The sequence below is a fragment of the Amblyomma maculatum genome, chromosome 4 (assembly GCF_055883805.1).
Source record: "Amblyomma maculatum isolate TAMU_Amacu chromosome 4, ASM5588380v1, whole genome shotgun sequence".
NCBI classification, from domain to species: Eukaryota; Metazoa; Arthropoda; class Arachnida; order Ixodida; family Ixodidae; genus Amblyomma; species Amblyomma maculatum.
Genome location: NC_139347.1, coordinates 59,569,389 through 59,587,506, shown reverse-complemented (window position 1 = coordinate 59,587,506; position 18,118 = coordinate 59,569,389). Strand labels below are relative to the sequence as shown.

Here is an 18,118-nt window from a genome sequence, read left to right as displayed (position 1 = left end):
GAATCTTGTCCTCGCAGAATAGTGTACATGGGGCTGCTTCTTTCGCTGGTTTCAAGAAGGATGGCACAAACGTCACACCCGAAGTCACTGATTAACCTCACAATGTATCCAGCGACGTAAGCTAAACCAGAATACGTGACAGTGGGTAATGTGATGATAGGAGATACCATCACTTCTTTCAGTTCTTCGGTTACTGATTGCGGCAGAGCTGAAATGATTGCCTAGGCGCGCAATACAGTGCGACATACAACTCCTATAGTCACCTCTGAATAAATAGCACAGAGAAAAGCTCTTATATCCATTATTGAGGAGTGTCCCTTGAGTAACAGTGGCGAATGTGTAATAAGCAAAGCATTCTACCAAAATAATGGGGCAGCGATTGCTCTCTAAGGCAGGCATTACTGCACAGATAGTTACAAGGAACTATTAGTTCAAAAACATACTAGAAAAAGAAATAAAATATTGCTAGGAATTAGTGCTTGAAATAGATTTCCTGTTTTTTTTTTTCATGAAATAATCATGATATCATGTAAACATTTCATTAAACCAACGTTTATTTCCAAAATTAAAATAATGTTTATAATACAACATAAAACATTTGCTGGTCTATAAATTATAGCAAAATTGAAAACAAAACTTAAAAGCGTTAACTCTGACGTTATACTACTACTTTATGTCATGTAAGCATTGTGCAACTTACATTACATTTTTATAAAATTATTTTCATCTTCGGTGTTACCTCGATGGTTTCTCATCTAGCGCTGAAAGACGGTTTTGCCATTGTTGCTGTTATGTTTGCCTTGAAGAAGCTTCGATGTGATCACTGCTCATTCACTTTTTATATTCTTCTTGTACAGGCTTGGGCAAAAATTCAGATTAAAATGAACAAAAGTAGATACCATGCCGCAATACATGTCATATGCTTGTCGAGCGTTTGCTGAGCGACAGTGTTTTTTAATATAAAGACTCCATTCACGTGTGTAGCATGCTGACAGGATGCCGCTGCAGCATCTACCTTCTGTAATCTTTCATTTAGGGGCTGCACTCACCACGAAACCCGCGGGCGACAGCGCGAAACTAGGCAAAAGCCACCCGCCGCCACTGAAGCAGATGCGGAGCGAACAGTGAGCAGGTCGCGCCCCTTGCGGCGGCGGAGAGCGTGACTCAAGGAGAAAAGTTCCCATTGTTCACGCGGCGATTGAAAAGGCCGTAAGAAAGAGCGCGCACTCTCTCCCTCGAGACCGGCCGTGCCCCGACTCCCGCGAGAGAGCGCGACGTGCAACAGGGGTGCCACGTTCGCCGTTCGCCGCTCGGCGCGTAGCGGCCGCGGGATAGCGGGGGTGGGGTGCAGTTCTCTTTGGAGCGATTTTCAGACGCTACGCAATTAGTGTGATAATTAATAAAGAGGCGACTTATTCCATGTGCTTAAACTGATTCCTGCCATTCTTTTACGTCTATCTGGAGACATCGTGCACGCTTAAGTTGTCATTCGGAGCAGCGCGCGATGTTTGAATCGCTATCTGAAACTCTCAACATTTCTTCCTGCGGACAGTTACAAATCGTCCAGATGAGTAATTTGTACTTAATGTTTGCAACGAAGCGTGGTGTTCTGCATTCGTTTTTCCCGTAAGAGAATAAAGGCTACTGCCCAGGAGCGCTATTAACACGCGGAGAAAAACAGTGTACATATGCGAATCAAAGCTTGTGCTTCGTAAGGCCTCTTTAGGAACACCTATTTTTTACAAACCTTATTTGCGAACACCTGCTTACATTTTGCAGCTTGCGCTTATTAATACATAACAACGTTTATCTTAAATCGCTAGTAATCTGTAATATATCTCTTTAATAGGTGTTCTTTATGTGCCCTAATCACCGCTTATATACATTACAAATACAGTGTGCGAGCAAAAGCAAAACACATTTATTCACTACCGTACCAATTTAAACCACTGTGGTATTTACCGGCAAAAAAAAAAACAATAAACAAGGTATACGCGACTCGTAATTAACATATACGTATATCACGGACATTTGTTTGCGTGCCACTAACCAAAGGGTGAACCAGCTGTTTAGATGAAAAAAAAAAACAAAAAAGTCAAGTACAGTTACGGCATTACTTCAAATAAAATGTGAAAAATTAAACCTGTCACATACGTAATACGTTCATAGTGGGCACTTGAGTGCGGACGCTTTATTTACTGGCATAAAATGGTACAGAGCAAACAAACAAAAAATAAAAGCACTGATAATTGCACGTCGAATTGGCAGGTATGATGCAGTTCTTGGCGCGCACCGAGAGAAAGCGGAAAAATGCGAAAAAGATGACGAGCACCTAATACGCAAGCAATTAATAATGCCGAAATCAAATACGGACATAATGCGTGTTTATTCTTTGAGTGTGTTGTATGAAATATGAATCGACTGGATATACTTGCAACTACTGCTTACCGGATTATATATAATCGGGCTACTTGCCGCAGGTGCTCTTTGCAATACTAACCAGACTATAATTGTTAACAAGGTTGATATTACACGTGAAATACTTCCAAGGGATTTTAATTATTTTCCCTTTGGGAACTCTTGTCGTGATTCGCTTACTTCGCAAAGAGCGAAGCCGCAAAAACACATTAAATTTCATTGCTTCAAGTGGGAGCTTTTCTGGTGCTTCAAGTAGGTAAACTTTTTTAACCTTACATTTTACAGGAAGTTTGCAAAATCTGAAGTGCAAAGCAGTCGAAAAGGACCGTGCATCCGAGCCAAATTTTTGAGTAAATTGCGACCTAGCTTCGAACCTATAGCGCTATTTTTGTTCGTGGTCAGAAACCGTGCCGGCTTCACAATCTCTCTTTCGCAGAAGGATGATCTAGCGGAAGCGAATTAAACGTATACAGCCTCTGCGTCCTCTATTTTCCGTCGTTATTTCTTTTTCAAAGCTATTCATTTTTTTTTTATTTTGTATGTGCATAAAACAGGACTAGAGCTACCTTCTGGAGGCAATGACTTTCATATTACCGGTGGCTTGCGCACCCTAGAATGGAAACATTTTCTTGAAGAATTAGGTCATCTCTACCTCCATGCGGGGTAGTCCACATTTAATTAATTCCAACTGAATGCCGACTTTTCTTGTGGCTTCAGTGACGTACTGTAGTCGGCATAGTTGGCGTGGGAAACAACGGAATATACCATTTTGGACTGTTTTGATAATGGGGTTACTGTGACCTGTTTTAGTAAGTGCTCGAACGCACGTGTTGTATGTTTCACTTCTTCATACATCCTGCCTCCACACTACCCGCTTTTCAGAACGACTACATTTCTGGACGTGAATTAGGTGTTTTAGGAATGCTAAAACAAGCTGTACGGCGAGTGAAGCGTGCTGTGCGAGTCGTACGCCGGCCCTCTCCAAGCTGTTTTCTTCGGAGCCAACTCCTGTCATGTTACTTCCCCGAGGCGTTGCCGACGGCCAAAATGGAAAATAAATTAGGTGATTGCTAACAGTACTGAGCACCGTTAACAGGCATATTTGTAAAATCTTGTCGCGAACAGCTCGAGACGGCGCACAAGCGAACAAGAACGTACAGTCCGCGCGGTACCCGCCCCCCCGCACAGCGCGCATACGCGGCCGCCCGGACGGCTGACACACCAGTTGCTGGTGGCGCCCTCTGCGCTGCGGCGCCTCCGTCATCGCAAAAGCGGCCCCTCGCTGCCATGCATTTCGCGGCGAAGTCGACACACTGCCCAATCTTCTAGAGCGCTATAACCGCGGCCTTACCCCCGCTCCTTCCACGAGGGGTGCTACAGCCGGAGTGACGTCATCCCATTTGCGGCAAAAACAGGGGCCCCAACTCGCGCCGTCGGCTCGCGAGGCGGTAGCTACCAACCGCGGAGCTACAGTTGTGTCACATGCTCCTAAAGCAAAGAAGAATTATGGGGCTGCAGCCGCAACTACCGCCGGGGGTGCAACGTTGGATACTAAGGAGGTGGCCTAGCGGCAGGTGGAACCAACGCAGTCTCCAGGGATGCTTTCATTTCTGCTGGCGTAAAGAATGCCGTTGCAGCCGGTGTCGGAGCGGCAGTTGTACATTCTGCCTTAACCTCACCCACAACTAAGTATATCGTTGAAGCCACGGCACTCTTTGCCTCGCTACTAGTTATACATAGAATAACCAGGTAGCACCCCACAATAAACAATAGTTGAAACATATGCCGTGGCCAGAGTGAATCACTGCATAACCATAAGCATAACCACAAACACCACAACCAGCTACACCACCAGCTGAACCTAGGCGTAGCCATAGCTATTGCTTTAGCAATTACCAGGCTTAGCTAAGCCATTGCCAATTTTTTAAAATAAAATTCTGTCTAGGATGTATCACTTGAGCAAAAGTATTATCAAGCTAATTTGCCCCATGGGCCATCATATCATCTGTAAACAAAATCGCGGATTGCTACACGCAGCTTGCAGTGAGCCTTTGGGGGTGCCCGAATTCACAACGCAGGAGTTTTAAAAGCAGACTGCCTCAGCAATTACGCATCATACTTTGCCACATACATTTTCAAAACCGCTGGTCAACGTTTAACGATCAGCCACCACTTCTGGTGCTCTGCGAAACGCGAAAAATGTTGCGGTAAGTTATGCTTACGTGTGTTTCTATCAGTCGCCCTCCGAACTCGCACCGCCGTACTTTTCGCGGTGTTTTAAAAAGTAACTCCCCCGGTAGTGAGATTTCATACTTTGATAATCTGCTCTAGGATGTTCATGGTTTCTCTGCAGTGAATAATGACATCATATGTGGCCCGTAAAATGAGAAAACGGCTTTGGGATCATTCAGTTCCACGTATTCCTCTGGGCACTAACCCTACTTTTCACCCCCAGTCGGCTGCGGCACCGCTAGCGCCCTCTTGGCTTGTACTTTGGTTACAGTGGCTAGCCACTGTACTTTGGTTTGTAAACAGGTGTTGTTCTATATGCGCGAATTTCCTGTTGACATCATAGCCTCTCCTGAAGTCATAACCAGATGTGACGTCATAACGACGTCAAGGCCGATTATTAGAAATGGCCGGATTTGACTTCATGATGACGCCACATCCAGACATGCCGTCACCAGGTGACGATGTTACAGATCCAGTCACAGTCACATATATTATGGTGAGGCTACCCCCCAAAAAAACATAAAATAATGTGCCTCTGCCCGTGCCACTAAGTATAACGGGCTAGTCACAGTCACAGTAATCTCTGTCATTATCATCATCACTGTCGCCATCATTAATTACCACTGTCATTATCAGTCAGCTTCTACTCCTAACTAGCGGCACCGGCCTCCATAGCAACCGCGCTGACATGACGCTAGACAAGAACTAAGAAACGTTTCTCACGTGCCCGGTGTGGCTACATCAGGATGATTGACAGCTATAGTGTGTCCGGACGAATGAACGCCGACATTATGTTTAGCTGATTTAGGCTTTTATAATGATGAAGGAGGCCTAATTAAGATCTCTAGTGAAACTTTGAGGTGATGAACATGACCACTTTTGAAGCGCAGCGTGTAAAACTAAGACCTCACCGTGGTGAAAAACTAAGATACCCCACCGGGATGGCGCAGCCCTCCACTTAGACACCTCGTTCTCTCTTTCAGCAATCGATTTTACCTATTGAAGATGATGGTGGGCTACCGCTGGGCATGATCATGTTAATGGGCCTGCACAGTATATGGCGATCCAGAATGGCTTTCAGGCATGCAGACGTTGAGGCGAGGAAAATACGGCAGTATTTTCGCAAAGCCGTTGCGAGTGTTATTGAAGTTTTCAAGACACAAAACGAAGTGCCTGAGTGGCTTCCGAGGATGGAAGTATTGCTGCAAATGCCTAATTTGTAATGAACACGCAGCCCAAATTGCGTGGTTTTAACCCATGTTGTGTATTTGTCGCGTAATATTCTGTGTGTGTGTGTGTGTGTGTGTGTGTGTGTGCGTGTGTGTGTGTGTGTGTGTGTGTGTGTGTGTGTGTGTGTGTGTGTGTGTGTGTGTGTGCGCGTGTGCGTGTGTGCGTGTGTGCGTGTGTGCGTGTGTGTGTGTGTGTGTGTGTGTGTGTGTGTGTGTGTGTGTGTGTGTGTGTGTGCGTGTGTGTGTGTGTGTGTGTGTGTGTGTGTGTGTGTGTGTGTGTGTGTGTGTGTGTGTGTGTGTGTGTGTGTGTGTGTGTGTGTGTGTGTGTGTGTGTGTGTGTGTGTGTGTGTGTGTGTGTGTGTGTGTGTGTGTGTGTGTGTGTGTGTGTGTGCGTGTGTGTGTGTGTGTGCGTGTGTGTGTAGTAACGTTATTTATGTGTAAAATCTGATAACAATTATTAGGTAATAAAGAAAAAAACCGGGGTGGCGCAGTGGTTACGGCGCTTGACTACTGTTCCCAAAGATGCGGGATCGACTCCCGGCCTCGGCGGCTCCTTTTCGATGGAGGCGAAAAAAAAAGGCGCCTGTGGGCTGTGCGATGTCAGTGCACGTTTAAGAACCCCAGGTGGTCGAAATTTTCGGAGCCCTCCACTACGGCGTCTCTCATCGCCTCAGTTGCATTGGGACATTCAACCCTACAAACCAAACCGAAAACTGAGATAAGCGTTGAAAAAACGTTTGCTACGATGACGCAGCGGTCCAACGCCGTGGTCACTGAACCTTATTTATTTGCCGCTGCCAGGCTCAAAAACCCACTGGCAACAGTTGCAGGTCCAAGGCGAATGTGGTTCATAGTGGCGTCTGCTGAATGTATCTGCAGAAAGCGGTAACCATAACAGTCTACTATTAAAAAAAAGAAGGAACGTCCACGGCAGGACTCGAACCTGCAATCTTCTGATCCGGAATCAGACGCCTTATCCATTAGGCCACGCGGACCACACAGCAGATGGCTCAACAGTGGGTATAATAAAGGCTGAAAAAGTTTATAAAGTTCACTTTTGTTTATATTATTCGTGTCACATAGACTCCTATCGCCAAACCGTCTACATTTGCACCATTTACTTTCATCGTCGCGTGAAAGGTTGGCGGGAAGCCACAACAGACTTACAGGAAAGTTGTAGTTTTCATCACTGCCTCGCCTACTGAGATCAAACGAGCAAACCGTTTAAAGTGTAGTGTAGTCGGATTCAACTTAACTGGCCAGGTTCGCCCAAGAGGCGTTGTCTGTGCAAGACTGCCGAAGATCCATTGGCGTCGATAGGCCAAGATAACAACAGAAGCATATTAGCAGCTTGCTGGCGCATCCTACTGACTAACGTGTCGGTGCAGTTGTAAATTGGTTTATAGAAAATATTTATTGGGTTACAAGAAAGGAAAAGCGCAGTATCTGCCATATTTTCCGCGAATACTTGAAACGAGCCGTTAGGAAAGGGAGGAAACTGGGAGTGAAAGCGGAAAGAGATAACGAGGTGTCTTAGTGGAGGGCTACGGGGATCTTTATATACAAATTAGAGGATCTCTTAGATGCATTTTAAGAGGACAATGGCGAAAGCCTACCCTTCCTCTCCTATCATTTGCCTTTTATCGGCGTTCGTTGCAGTGCTACGGTTGGATGGTTCACAGGAAGGGAAAGGCGCCGTAACTGTCACACTTGCTCTGTGGACACCTGAACCGCGCCGTAAGGGAAGGAAGGAAGGTGGGAGTGAAAGTGGAAAGAGAGAAAGGGGAGCCGTAGTGGAGGGCTACGGAGTTGGGGATCTTTAACGTGCGCTGACATCGCACAGCACACGGACGCCACTGCGTTTCGCCTTCATCGAAACGCAGCCGCCGAGGTCGGGTTCGAACCCGGGAACTCCGGCACAGTAGTCGGGCGTCTTACCACTGCGCCACCCCGGCGGGGCATTTGCAGTGCTACATATAATTGGTTTACAGGAAAGGAAAGGCGCAGTATCTGCCACACTTTGCCGTGTGTGTTTGGACAGTAGACCATCACTCCTGTCACGTATCTTTGGACAGTAGACCATCACTCCTGTCACGTGGCGTTCTTTGGCGCGCGTTCAAGTGTGGCACTGCAGATGGCAGAAATGCTAGACAAGGACTAATCTATCCCTTTATTTCCGCCGCCCCAGTTCAGGTGCTTCAGATATAAGATAGCAGATACCGGGGCCGGCAAACATCTTTTCTTTCCTTTTGTACATACAATAAATAACCACTACAACAACAACTAATCTCGCGGAATCTCGCGGAATATGACAGATCTCGAGCACAACTCTCACTCACGGGAGTTCTTTTCATGAACCTAGAAAAGATTTCGCCCTAATAAAGGTGGAAACGGGACGAAGTATCGTAATAAGTCGCAAGTAAAACCCGGATGCCCCTTCGTGCCTCGCTTCTCGCTCCGTATTCATCGTGGCTATATCTCGCGTCACAGTTGCCATTACAACTATGTCGCCAGCCGTTTTCAACCCACCGAAGAGTCGAACCGGACAATAGCATTAACTGACTGAAGATGCTCCTGGGGCAGGATTCCCCCTCCCCCTCCTATTGCATCTTGTGAGCCGGTTGCTCGTAAGGCATCACTAAGACACATCCATGTGTGCCAGATTTTTCCTTTTCCGCATCAACCCTATGGCATAGCCATTTTTCCCGTATTGTCCTAGATGTTGTCATATCTGATAAGGATTCAAACCGGCGTATGTACCACCAATTGTATGGCCCAATCACTTTGCTACACTACGTGAAATATAGTAGCGGCTGTTTTCAGAGTTTAAAAAAAAATAAAATGCGCCAAATGAAGTTATGTGAAGTGAGAACAGATTTATAAGCCGGCGGAAGGTTAGTATTATGCTAATTGTACTCAGGTTCAAACCCGGTATTCGGGCACAGTAGTCGAACGTCTTAACAACTGCATCACCGCGGCGGGCACTTTCGGTCGTTATAAAACGGTTTAAGTAGGTAGCGCTAAACTTCCGCCATTTGAAGTTGCAGCTCCCAGGTGGTGCTGCAAGCCCGTTGGCTCTAGAGATACTATATATGCTTACTATATAGGCAAAGCCTATATAGTAACTCTAGTGTGCTCTAGAGTCACTCTAGTTGCCTCCGCCATCAATCTCGTCGGCTGCCCCGAAGCTGATTGCGGAGGCCACGGATAAACCTCCGCCATTTGACGCCGCGGCTACCAGATGACGCCACATAAACAGCTGCATCGTCATCTTTTCGTTTTTTCGCACTGTAATCAGTTCAAGAGAGTTGCACAAGAATGCTGAATTGGGCGAGTTGGTGCGTTTTCATTTTAGGAAACGTAGCGCAAAGAAGACAAGGACAAAATAAGGGACACACACACACGAGCGCGTGTGTGTATCCCGTGTGTGTATCCCTCATTTTGTCCTTTTGTCCTCTCTCTACGGAATGTTTGCGTTGACATTTTGTACAAGCTGTGCCAGCATCTCTGTACTGGCGCACTAATTATTATTTGCCAAGGTGAGAATAACACCGCAAAATAAATTCTATACGCGCCAAAAGAATCAAATAAATAATTATCAACAATTCAATCGTAAAATTAGTCAATCAAACATCTGGGTCATCGATTGAATAAACCGGCATGGAGACTAACGTGAATTAAGGCCCCCGGCAACAATTAGCTTTACTAGCCGAGCATACAAAATATGCATAAACAGAACATACTAGTCGAAGAGGTAAACGGAAGAAAATGACTACGACGTATAAACGGGGAAATTAATTCAGCCGAGGCTTCCAATTTGGACAAGAACTTTTGAGATGACAGTGTGCACTCGTAGCAGCTAACCTGCTGAACTGGAAGGCTTTCGTCTTTGTTCCCCGAATATGTCTTGGAAGAGGACGAGAGACAAAGACGTTTTTGATAAATATGCAAATGAAGCAAGATCTGAATGGAGTCACTTGTTTTTTAAATCAGTGTATCCTACGAAGTTCCTCACTACGACCGTTCCTCAGCATCAGCTCGTCGAAACGATGAGTGACTGCGTGCTCGTTTGCTGCAGCGTGCGATTTAGGTTTTACGTTGTTTAGGAGCGTATGTTACCGCGACATCAAGAAAAATGAAGAAGCAAGAAAAGAAAACATTTCTTTCTAAAATGAAATCAGCCAGTGCACTTAGGCGAGGTAAGGAGTTGTCGCAAACGCATATAGCGCAGTGCTAAGAGAGAAAACGTTGTTTCTTTTCTTTTTTTTCAGTGTTTCTATTTGTGAGATTTCTTTGCAGAGTATACGTTGTTTCTTTTCTTTTTTTAGTGTGAGTTTGTGAGTTTGCTTTGCAGAATATTACGCAGCACGATGCGTGATACTCGACGAAAAGAAGTCTTGGCTAACGAGGACGTACAAGCCCTCGCTCCCCTTAAGATGCAAGTGATGCTCAGGAAGCAAAATCTTGTTTCCAGAAACACGAACCTCGTGAAAAGTTGAGAATTTAAGAGAATTATATAAGGTGAATGCGATATGGAATAACCGGGTTATATTTTTCGCGACATGAGATTAGCAAATATTGACGTTCGAAGTAAATCACATGCAAGAGTTTTGATTTCAGTTTGAATAAAAGCCTGGAAAAAAAAAAAAAGAACTCTGTTAAAAATATGCAGGCAAGAAATTAGATCACACCGCAATATGCCGTCATATTTGGGTGCTTGGGCCCTGTCAGGCAGAGTTCATCTTCCTTTTGCCCTCTGTATCCGAGACTTCGTCTGAATAAAAGTCAAATAAAAAATCAAATCATGTACCATATAAATAAGAACGCTCTACTGGCTGCACGACGTTTCGCCTAGTGAAGAAGCCAGCAGCAACTGCGGCGTGTAATAATTTCCCACGGCTTATCAGTATTATTTTAATAAAGAAAATTAAAACGAAATACGCTTTCAGTAAAAAGTTTGACCCACTTGCTGTTTATCGGATGGCGTGCGTGTGCAATGAAGTAGTGGAAACATGCGCTGTAATGGCACCAGGCAAAGTAATTAAATAAATAAAAAAAGACGTGAAACACATTTCGCTTTTTCGTTGTGAATGCGGTGAACTGTACAGGACTGCGTCCGTACTGAAAACCGACAATCGCAATTTGCTAAATTCTCGTAGAATGCCATCCCCTTCAAGAATGATCGCGAATAGAACTTCTCGATGGCGTCGCAGCTCTGCAGTCAGATCAACTCGTGCTTCTGGAATTGAGTGATTGTTATGTAAAAGTGCCTCGGCGCATACGTATAACAGTATTATATCCTACCTCGGGTAGCAGCCACAATCTGAAAGCCGTTTATTTATCTGGATTCATTCATAAATTATCACAACTCGAGAAGACAACGCATATACTTCGTGTCCTAAAAAGCATAATTGGCTTCCGGGAAACGTTACGAGCTCCAGGCCTGCTTTTCGAAAAGGAAGTGGCAGGCCACCGTATGTAGCAGGTCTTTTCTTCACCGGGGAATTTTGGGAGATTTAGCAGGGAGTTTTTGCCGTTTCCTTTGTCAAGACTGAGCGATCATATTATTCGTGCTGCATCGTTGCCAGTAAGCGTCTGAGATGATCTTCTCTTATACGCATAGTCTTTATAGGCCAACGCGGGCAGCCCCGCAGAATTAGCTATCTATATGACTTCACCAAGGAGGGCAAAAATAACAGCTTTCTCTAATCGCGCTTCACTTGCGAATATTGTGTATGCGTATTGTTCATGAACGTTTACACGCTCCACGTCAGAACACGACTGGCTTTTTACAGGTATGGATAACACGTCTCTCTATCTCTCTCTCTCTGTGTGTGTGCAGGGGGGGGGGGGGGGATTTCTGCAAGTTTGCGAACAAGCGAGGTAATAACTAAATAACTAAATTCCTCCACTGTAGGGGGGGGGGGGGGGGTTCAAGTTTGCAGGGTTAGAGATCTGATGTTTACGAAGTTATACGCATGACCAGATCATTATTTTTTATACTCTCGCCTGCAGGCTTAGATCGCGCCTATTCTCAGCGCCAGGCGTAATTTGCCAGCTTTTCAGGCCCGTTGGATATAGCTAGGTCACGCCAGCGGCGCACCTAGACTACGCGTTTCTGTGGAGGTGTTCTTCAATCCTGCCGTTGATTCGCTGCACGACCTAACTTAAGTAGTCGTGTGTTGCGCATCACTACTGACATATTTCGTGTACCAGGAAGTAGCAAAGCTATCTGACGTTCATTGCTGCTCATAGTTGTGATACTCGAAGCTAAGACAAGATGGCATACAAACTGGTAACCGGAATTGATATGCATATTGCTGATCTGGTGTGTCATTTTTCACCGTCTTTTACATGCGCCTCCACCAGTGATAAAATCATGCCTGCTTTTCTTTTTTTAAGTGTTGACAAATGTATGCCTCAGAATGCGGTCTACTGGTGTGCCTCGATTGTATTGGTGTGGAAAAAGTCATCGGACCGGTGAGATGCTGTCTAAGTGTTGCTAAGGTACAACGAATGTTTTCGATCACCACAGTGGCGCCTGGTATGCGTGTGCTGGTCTTGTTTTTTATTTCTTTGATCAGCTTATGTTTTGGGGAATGTGAGCACGACCATGATTAATTTTAATTGCGCTATCCGCACGTAAGAGGGCAGTCGGCGTGATAAAGAGCTGACCATAGTATCTCCTTTGTGTTTGAAGCTTCCAAGTCTCAGCAAAGTATGCACGATTTAAAAATTATTCTTTGAGACTAGCCCAAACAGCTTTGCGACGCTGTTGCACGCGTTCAGAGATTGTGAATGAAACTGGATCATTTTCTGGCGCCAGATGTAATCATAGCTAGCTTGTCTGCCTCAGATTTACAATGCATGAAAAGAAAGTACGGTAACGATGCGGTGTTTAAATAAAGCCCCATTGAAATTGTCATCTTTTAGCTCAGCTAATGAACTGAGCCCGCATTGATATTTTGACAGTTTGTTGATGCAAATGACGCTCCACAACGCAGGTGACAGCACAGCCTGATTTCTGGAGTCTCTTCCTCTCTGGTAGGGAGAACCAAGAAGAGCACGTTAGAATTACGATTTCATGCGAGCTGGACATTTTTTTCTGCATTTACAAGTACAAATGCAGAAGAAAAAAAAAGCGATACACGAGGAATATGCGCGTTTGCTTTAGTTTTCTACAACCCGCTACATGACCATGATATCGTTCGTGTTAAAATGCGAAAGCGGTAAGGCTTGAAAGCCAGGTAAAGGCCGCCTAGCTTGCTTCGCATCATTATATCAAAACGGTCTTCGCGTGCCAAATTGGCCTCCTTATCCTCTCGTCCTGAAAGCCGAGTTCAGCTCTTTAAAAGCATCTTTTTTTCCTTGTTCCTTCCTCTCCCTACCAAAGCGCACTTCACCTCCAATTCCCCCTTCTCTCTTGCCTTCACCCTGCTGCTTTTTGACCTTACTTCAGCCATGGCAGCTTCCACTGACCACCGCTTTCCCTCTCCAAACAGCAGCTGCCAGAAAGCCAGCGCCAACGCCGTATGATTTTTCAAGTGCGTTAGCACTAGGGCGTTTAGTCTGTCTTTAAGCAGTTCTTTGTGTTTTTCTTCGCATCCAGGCTAATGTAGCATTGGTGCTAGTGTTTATCGCAAGTACTATAGGACTGTCGGTCCGGTTATACGCAGTTGTATGTGTCTGTATGTGAAGCCTCCAGGCTCGGGCAGCATCACATATTTTGCACTTGGCCTAACTAGGCTAAATCGTATTTTTTGGAGATGTGTTCATTGTAGCCCACGTTCGTGTGTGTGTCACCGCGGTTTGTGTGACGTCACCAAACCACGTGTCATGGCCGAATCGGCAGAAGCTGGCAACTTATGCAGCTTTGGGTGGGAATCCAACGCACCAGCACTCTTGTAACCGCATCAGGATTATCATCTGCTAGCAGATGATAATCCTGATTAGTCAGGCCATTTTTTCCATGCTTTTCCTTTAGCCCTGGTTTTGCAAGGTTTATCTTGACTTTCCATGGTTTGACATGATTTGAACTGGCTTGCATTGGTTGACATATCAAGTGACGAACGCTGCACAAGTTGACAGCAGGTATACAGAGAGCCCCACATTAGATAACCCTGATTAGCCAGGCCATTTCTTTTTTTTAAGTTGGAGAGTCGCTTATAACTGCCACCTCACCGCACGGCTTCAAACTTGGCTTTGTAAGGTGGTTTTATGACATCACACAACCAAGTGACCAATCAGCGCTCGACCAATTCATGTGACCCCGCGACGTCATAATAGCTACGAGAATTCAGCCGGAGAACCAACGCAGACAACGTTTTCCCATCTGGGCTTGTAAACGCTACCGCGTTAATGTTTTCTTTTGCGTTTACAAGCCAGCAACCATACCGCGTGAGCGGGCGCTGAGCTCCATCACATTAAAATGAATTTTGAATTAAACATTGTTTTAACGCGTCGTCGTTTGTTTTTCTTTCACAATGGCAGCACAAGCACCCGCTGCAGCACAACTAGGCTGAAATACGCTCGGAAGTCTTCTGCGTCGAAGGGCAATCAATCGCAATTCCGCTACGGTGCGACCTAAAGAAAAGTCCGCGCCACGGCACGCCAATAGAGAGAGCGGATCTGAATTCGGTACACACTTTCTAATAGGATGCCACAGGGCATCCGGCTTCGACTCGGCTGTTTGGCTTGGCGGACTGAGTTTGTGTACACTCAGTAGTGAGATTCCCGTGCGTTGCTGAGTGCAGCCTACCTAACTGCTATCGGCAAGCTATTTTGTATTCTATGCGCCATTCAGTAAGTGATGAAGCGGTGCCGATGTATGTGATTACCCACCTTGCTACTTTAAGTGCCGTTCGATGCTTCAGCGCCTGTGAACGAGACACGTGTCTTTTTCCTGGTCTCCGCGCGCAGGTAAATAACAGAAAAAGAAAGAAATAAACAACTTCTACTGGCGCGCTGAATAATAAATACGGGCCTTGAACTGGTGCACTAAAGTGTGGCTTTATTCTGTGCACATGTGTACGAATGCACTCACTAAGTGCTGTAAGCAAAAATATTTGAGGGCATCACCAAAAAGGCTTCATTTTCTCGCTGCGCGTTAGCAAGACGTGAAATTGACAGACAGGTTATGCATAGTTAGAAAACATCCACAAGCTCAATGACTCTGACATCACACTACCTGACTTGACATTGTTACCGACAACGTCACACTTCTGTTCAGACTGAAGAAAAGAAGCCAACAGTCGGCGAGGACAAGGAAAGCGTTGGGGATGGTACTTTACGCCTTTTTTTTTAATGTTTACTTGGATAATCACAGAAATTAGTAATGTAATCTGTTTAGGGGAAGATAATTAAACATAAAATAGAAAAAAAAACAACGTGCCGATGGTGGGAACTGAACCCACGACCTCCGAATATCGCGTCCGGTGCTCTTCCAACTGAGCTACATGCTCCTGCTACTTGCTTGGGTATTTATGTTGTCTGAATACGAACCTTGAGAGTGTTCACCATCGCCACCCTCAACCATAGCGGCGGACGTGGAACGTCCTTTGTTACCGCCAGCTTAATTCCCCTTAATTGATCTGCTTGTAGCTTACGGGGGTCTCGGTTCTGGCAGTCTTGAAGCCATAGGTAGTGTAAGAGGGTTCTAGCACAGCTTTCGCCCTCGCTCTTGATCACGTTTTACGTGACGCTGGCGGTAACAAAGGACGTTCCACGTCCGCCGCTATGGTTGAGGGTGGCGCTGGTGAACACTCTCAAGGTTCGTATTCAGACAACATAAATACCCAAGCAAGTAGCAGGGAGGGCAGCGGCCGATGTAGCTCAGTTGGAAGAGCACCGGACGCGATATTCGGAGGTCGTGGGTTCGGTTCCCACCATCGGCACGTTGTTTTTTCTTCTATTTTGTGTTTAATTATCGTTCCCTTAATTAGATTACATTATTAATTTTTGTGATTATCCAAGTAAACATTAAAAAAAAAGACAAAGTACTTTCTCAACGCTTTCCTTGTCCTCGCCGACTGTTCGCTTCTTTCCTTCATGTATTATAACGAGCACCCTCATTTCCCCTTAATTGATCTGTTCAGACTGCGCACACAAACTGCCAGAAAATTGTGTGTGTGTGTGTGTGTGTGTGTGTGTGTGTGTGTGTGTGTGTGTGTGTGTGTGTGTGTGTGTGTGTGTGTGTGTGTGTGTGTGTGTGTGTGTGTGTGTGTGTGTGTGTGTGTGTGTGTGTGTGTGTGTGTGTGTGTGTGTGTGTGTGTGTGTGTGTGTGTGTGTGTGTGTGTGTGTGTGTGTGTGTGTGTGTGTGTGTGTGTGTGTGTGTGTGTGTGTGTGTGTGTGTGTGTGTGTGTGTGTGTGTGTGTGTGTGTGTGTGTGTGTGTGTGTGTGTGTGTGTGTGTGTGTGTGTGTGTGTGTGTGTGTGTGTGTGTGTGTGTGTGTGTGTGTGTGTGTGTGTGTGTGTGTGTGTGTGTGTGTGTGTGTGTGTGTGTGTGTGTGTGTGTGTGTGTGTGTGTGTGTGTGTGTGTGTGTGTGTGTGTGTGTGTGTGTGTGTGTGTGTGTGTGTGTGTGTGTGTGTGTGTGTGTGTGTGTGTGTGTGTGTGTGTGTGTGTGTGTGTGTGTGTGTGTGTGTGTGTGTGTGTGTGTGTGTGTGTGTGTACGCACTTGCGTATTTGGCGAGTGAACGTAACGGGCATTGTTTGCATACTTGCGTGCGTACTTTGCCAAAACTATGGCGGCCGCTGTGCTTCGTTTAGACTGTAGTGTACTATAATGCTTCGCTTGGGGTTCCAGATCTATCTAGGATGGGAGAAACTCTGGTCCTTACGCTTTACGCTTCCGGGACTTGGGAGTTAGACGGTAACTGAACTTGCGTATTCGCGTAAGGTTTATCGAGAAGAGCTGCACTGACAGACAGACGATGACTAGAAGCCATTGTGTCAGCATGGTAGTGAGCTCTTCCATCGTCTCTTAGTGCCGCTCTTCTCACAGTGATTGTATCCATGCATGGATAGAGAAGTATGTGTCCCTGCGCCCACTCGCCTATCGAAGGTGCAATAACTATTCTTTCTTTTTTGCACGTTATGCAGCTTTACCGAGAAAGAAATAATCAGTCGCACTGGCACCTTCAATGGTATGTGCACAGCGTTCCCTTATTGAGAGAGATTCTGCGTTCACTGCTCATTCCTGGTGGAAAAGGAAGTCCAAGACTAACCTTCCTCTTAAGACGTAGTCTTTTGTCGTGGAATAACACATCCTCCTGTCTACCATGCCGCAGACACAGTGAATAATCTCTCTTCGGTTTCAGTCCCTGTGTGCGCAGGGTGCGGAGCTCATTCCTTCGTACGGCCTGGTGTCTATCGATTGTATAATGGGCAGATGTTATTACCTAGCTCTGCGCATTTTCTAGATAAAATCATCTTATGACTTGGCGCTCTTTGTCAACCCTGATCATGTGCCAGTGAACATCATTATAATTGTCATCATCCTTCTATCCTGCCATCTTCCCCAATTTGCACTGCCTACAACCGATAAGGTTCCTGATTAGCATTTAAGGGTTCCTTTTCTTTTGTATTTCTTTTCCTCCTTTCTTACCGCGCAGAGAAACCAAGTCAGCTCCGGGACTGCAGCGTGAGCAACCAGTCGGACGAGCGTCTGCTGGTGTCTTGCCGGCAGCCTGATGCGCGGCCGGGACAGCGGTTCGTGCTCGAGGTGCACGGGGTGTCGCCGCAGCCGCAACTGGCGCAGCCACCGCTGTCCAACCTATCGAGCGAGCGGCCTACCTTCTGGATTCCTAGTCTGGAACCCGGGGCCGCCTGCCGCCTGGTGCTGTACGCTGTCAGCGCCACGGGAGCCAGAGGGCCCGCCGTAAGGCTGTCGCTGCAAGCTGACCCGTACACGGCGCCGTTGGCTTCAGCTGGTGAGATGTTCTCAGTGACATGTACGGACGCAGTGGCGCTACCAAGAGAGCGACCATCTGCTCGCACGTTGATTCCAACAGTGAACGATCGTACACAGCGGCGTTACATTTTATTCAATTCAGGTTTCCAGAATAAAAAGAAAAGATATCATAGCTATAGATCACACCTGTTTAGATTGGGCTGTCTGCAGTCGGGAATACTTCTCATTAATCCGTTTCTAATAATATCTGTTGATAAGCAATGGAACGCCCTGTATAATATGTAAATAAGATCCTCTGTTTCAGGAACGTACTCGCAACTAGAGGAGACCTC

At 45.9% G+C, this 18,118-nt stretch overlaps 1 protein-coding gene and 1 non-coding gene across 2 annotated transcripts in view; one reads left to right on the top strand and one right to left on the bottom strand.

The window, feature by feature from the left end:
• The window catches only part of LOC146191181 (adhesion molecule nephrin-like), a 79,062-nt gene that overhangs the window by 59,103 nt on the left and 1,841 nt on the right, over positions 1–18,118 (top strand). The window contains exon 8 of the mRNA XM_084600283.1: positions 17,488–17,805. Within this exon, the coding sequence (XP_084456409.1) occupies positions 17,488–17,805 (318 nt within the window). The remainder of the gene's footprint in view (positions 1–17,487; positions 17,806–18,118) is intronic.
• Positions 6,802–6,874, bottom strand: TRNAR-CCG (transfer RNA arginine (anticodon CCG)). The gene has a single exon. It is a non-coding gene; the product is annotated as a tRNA-Arg (tRNA).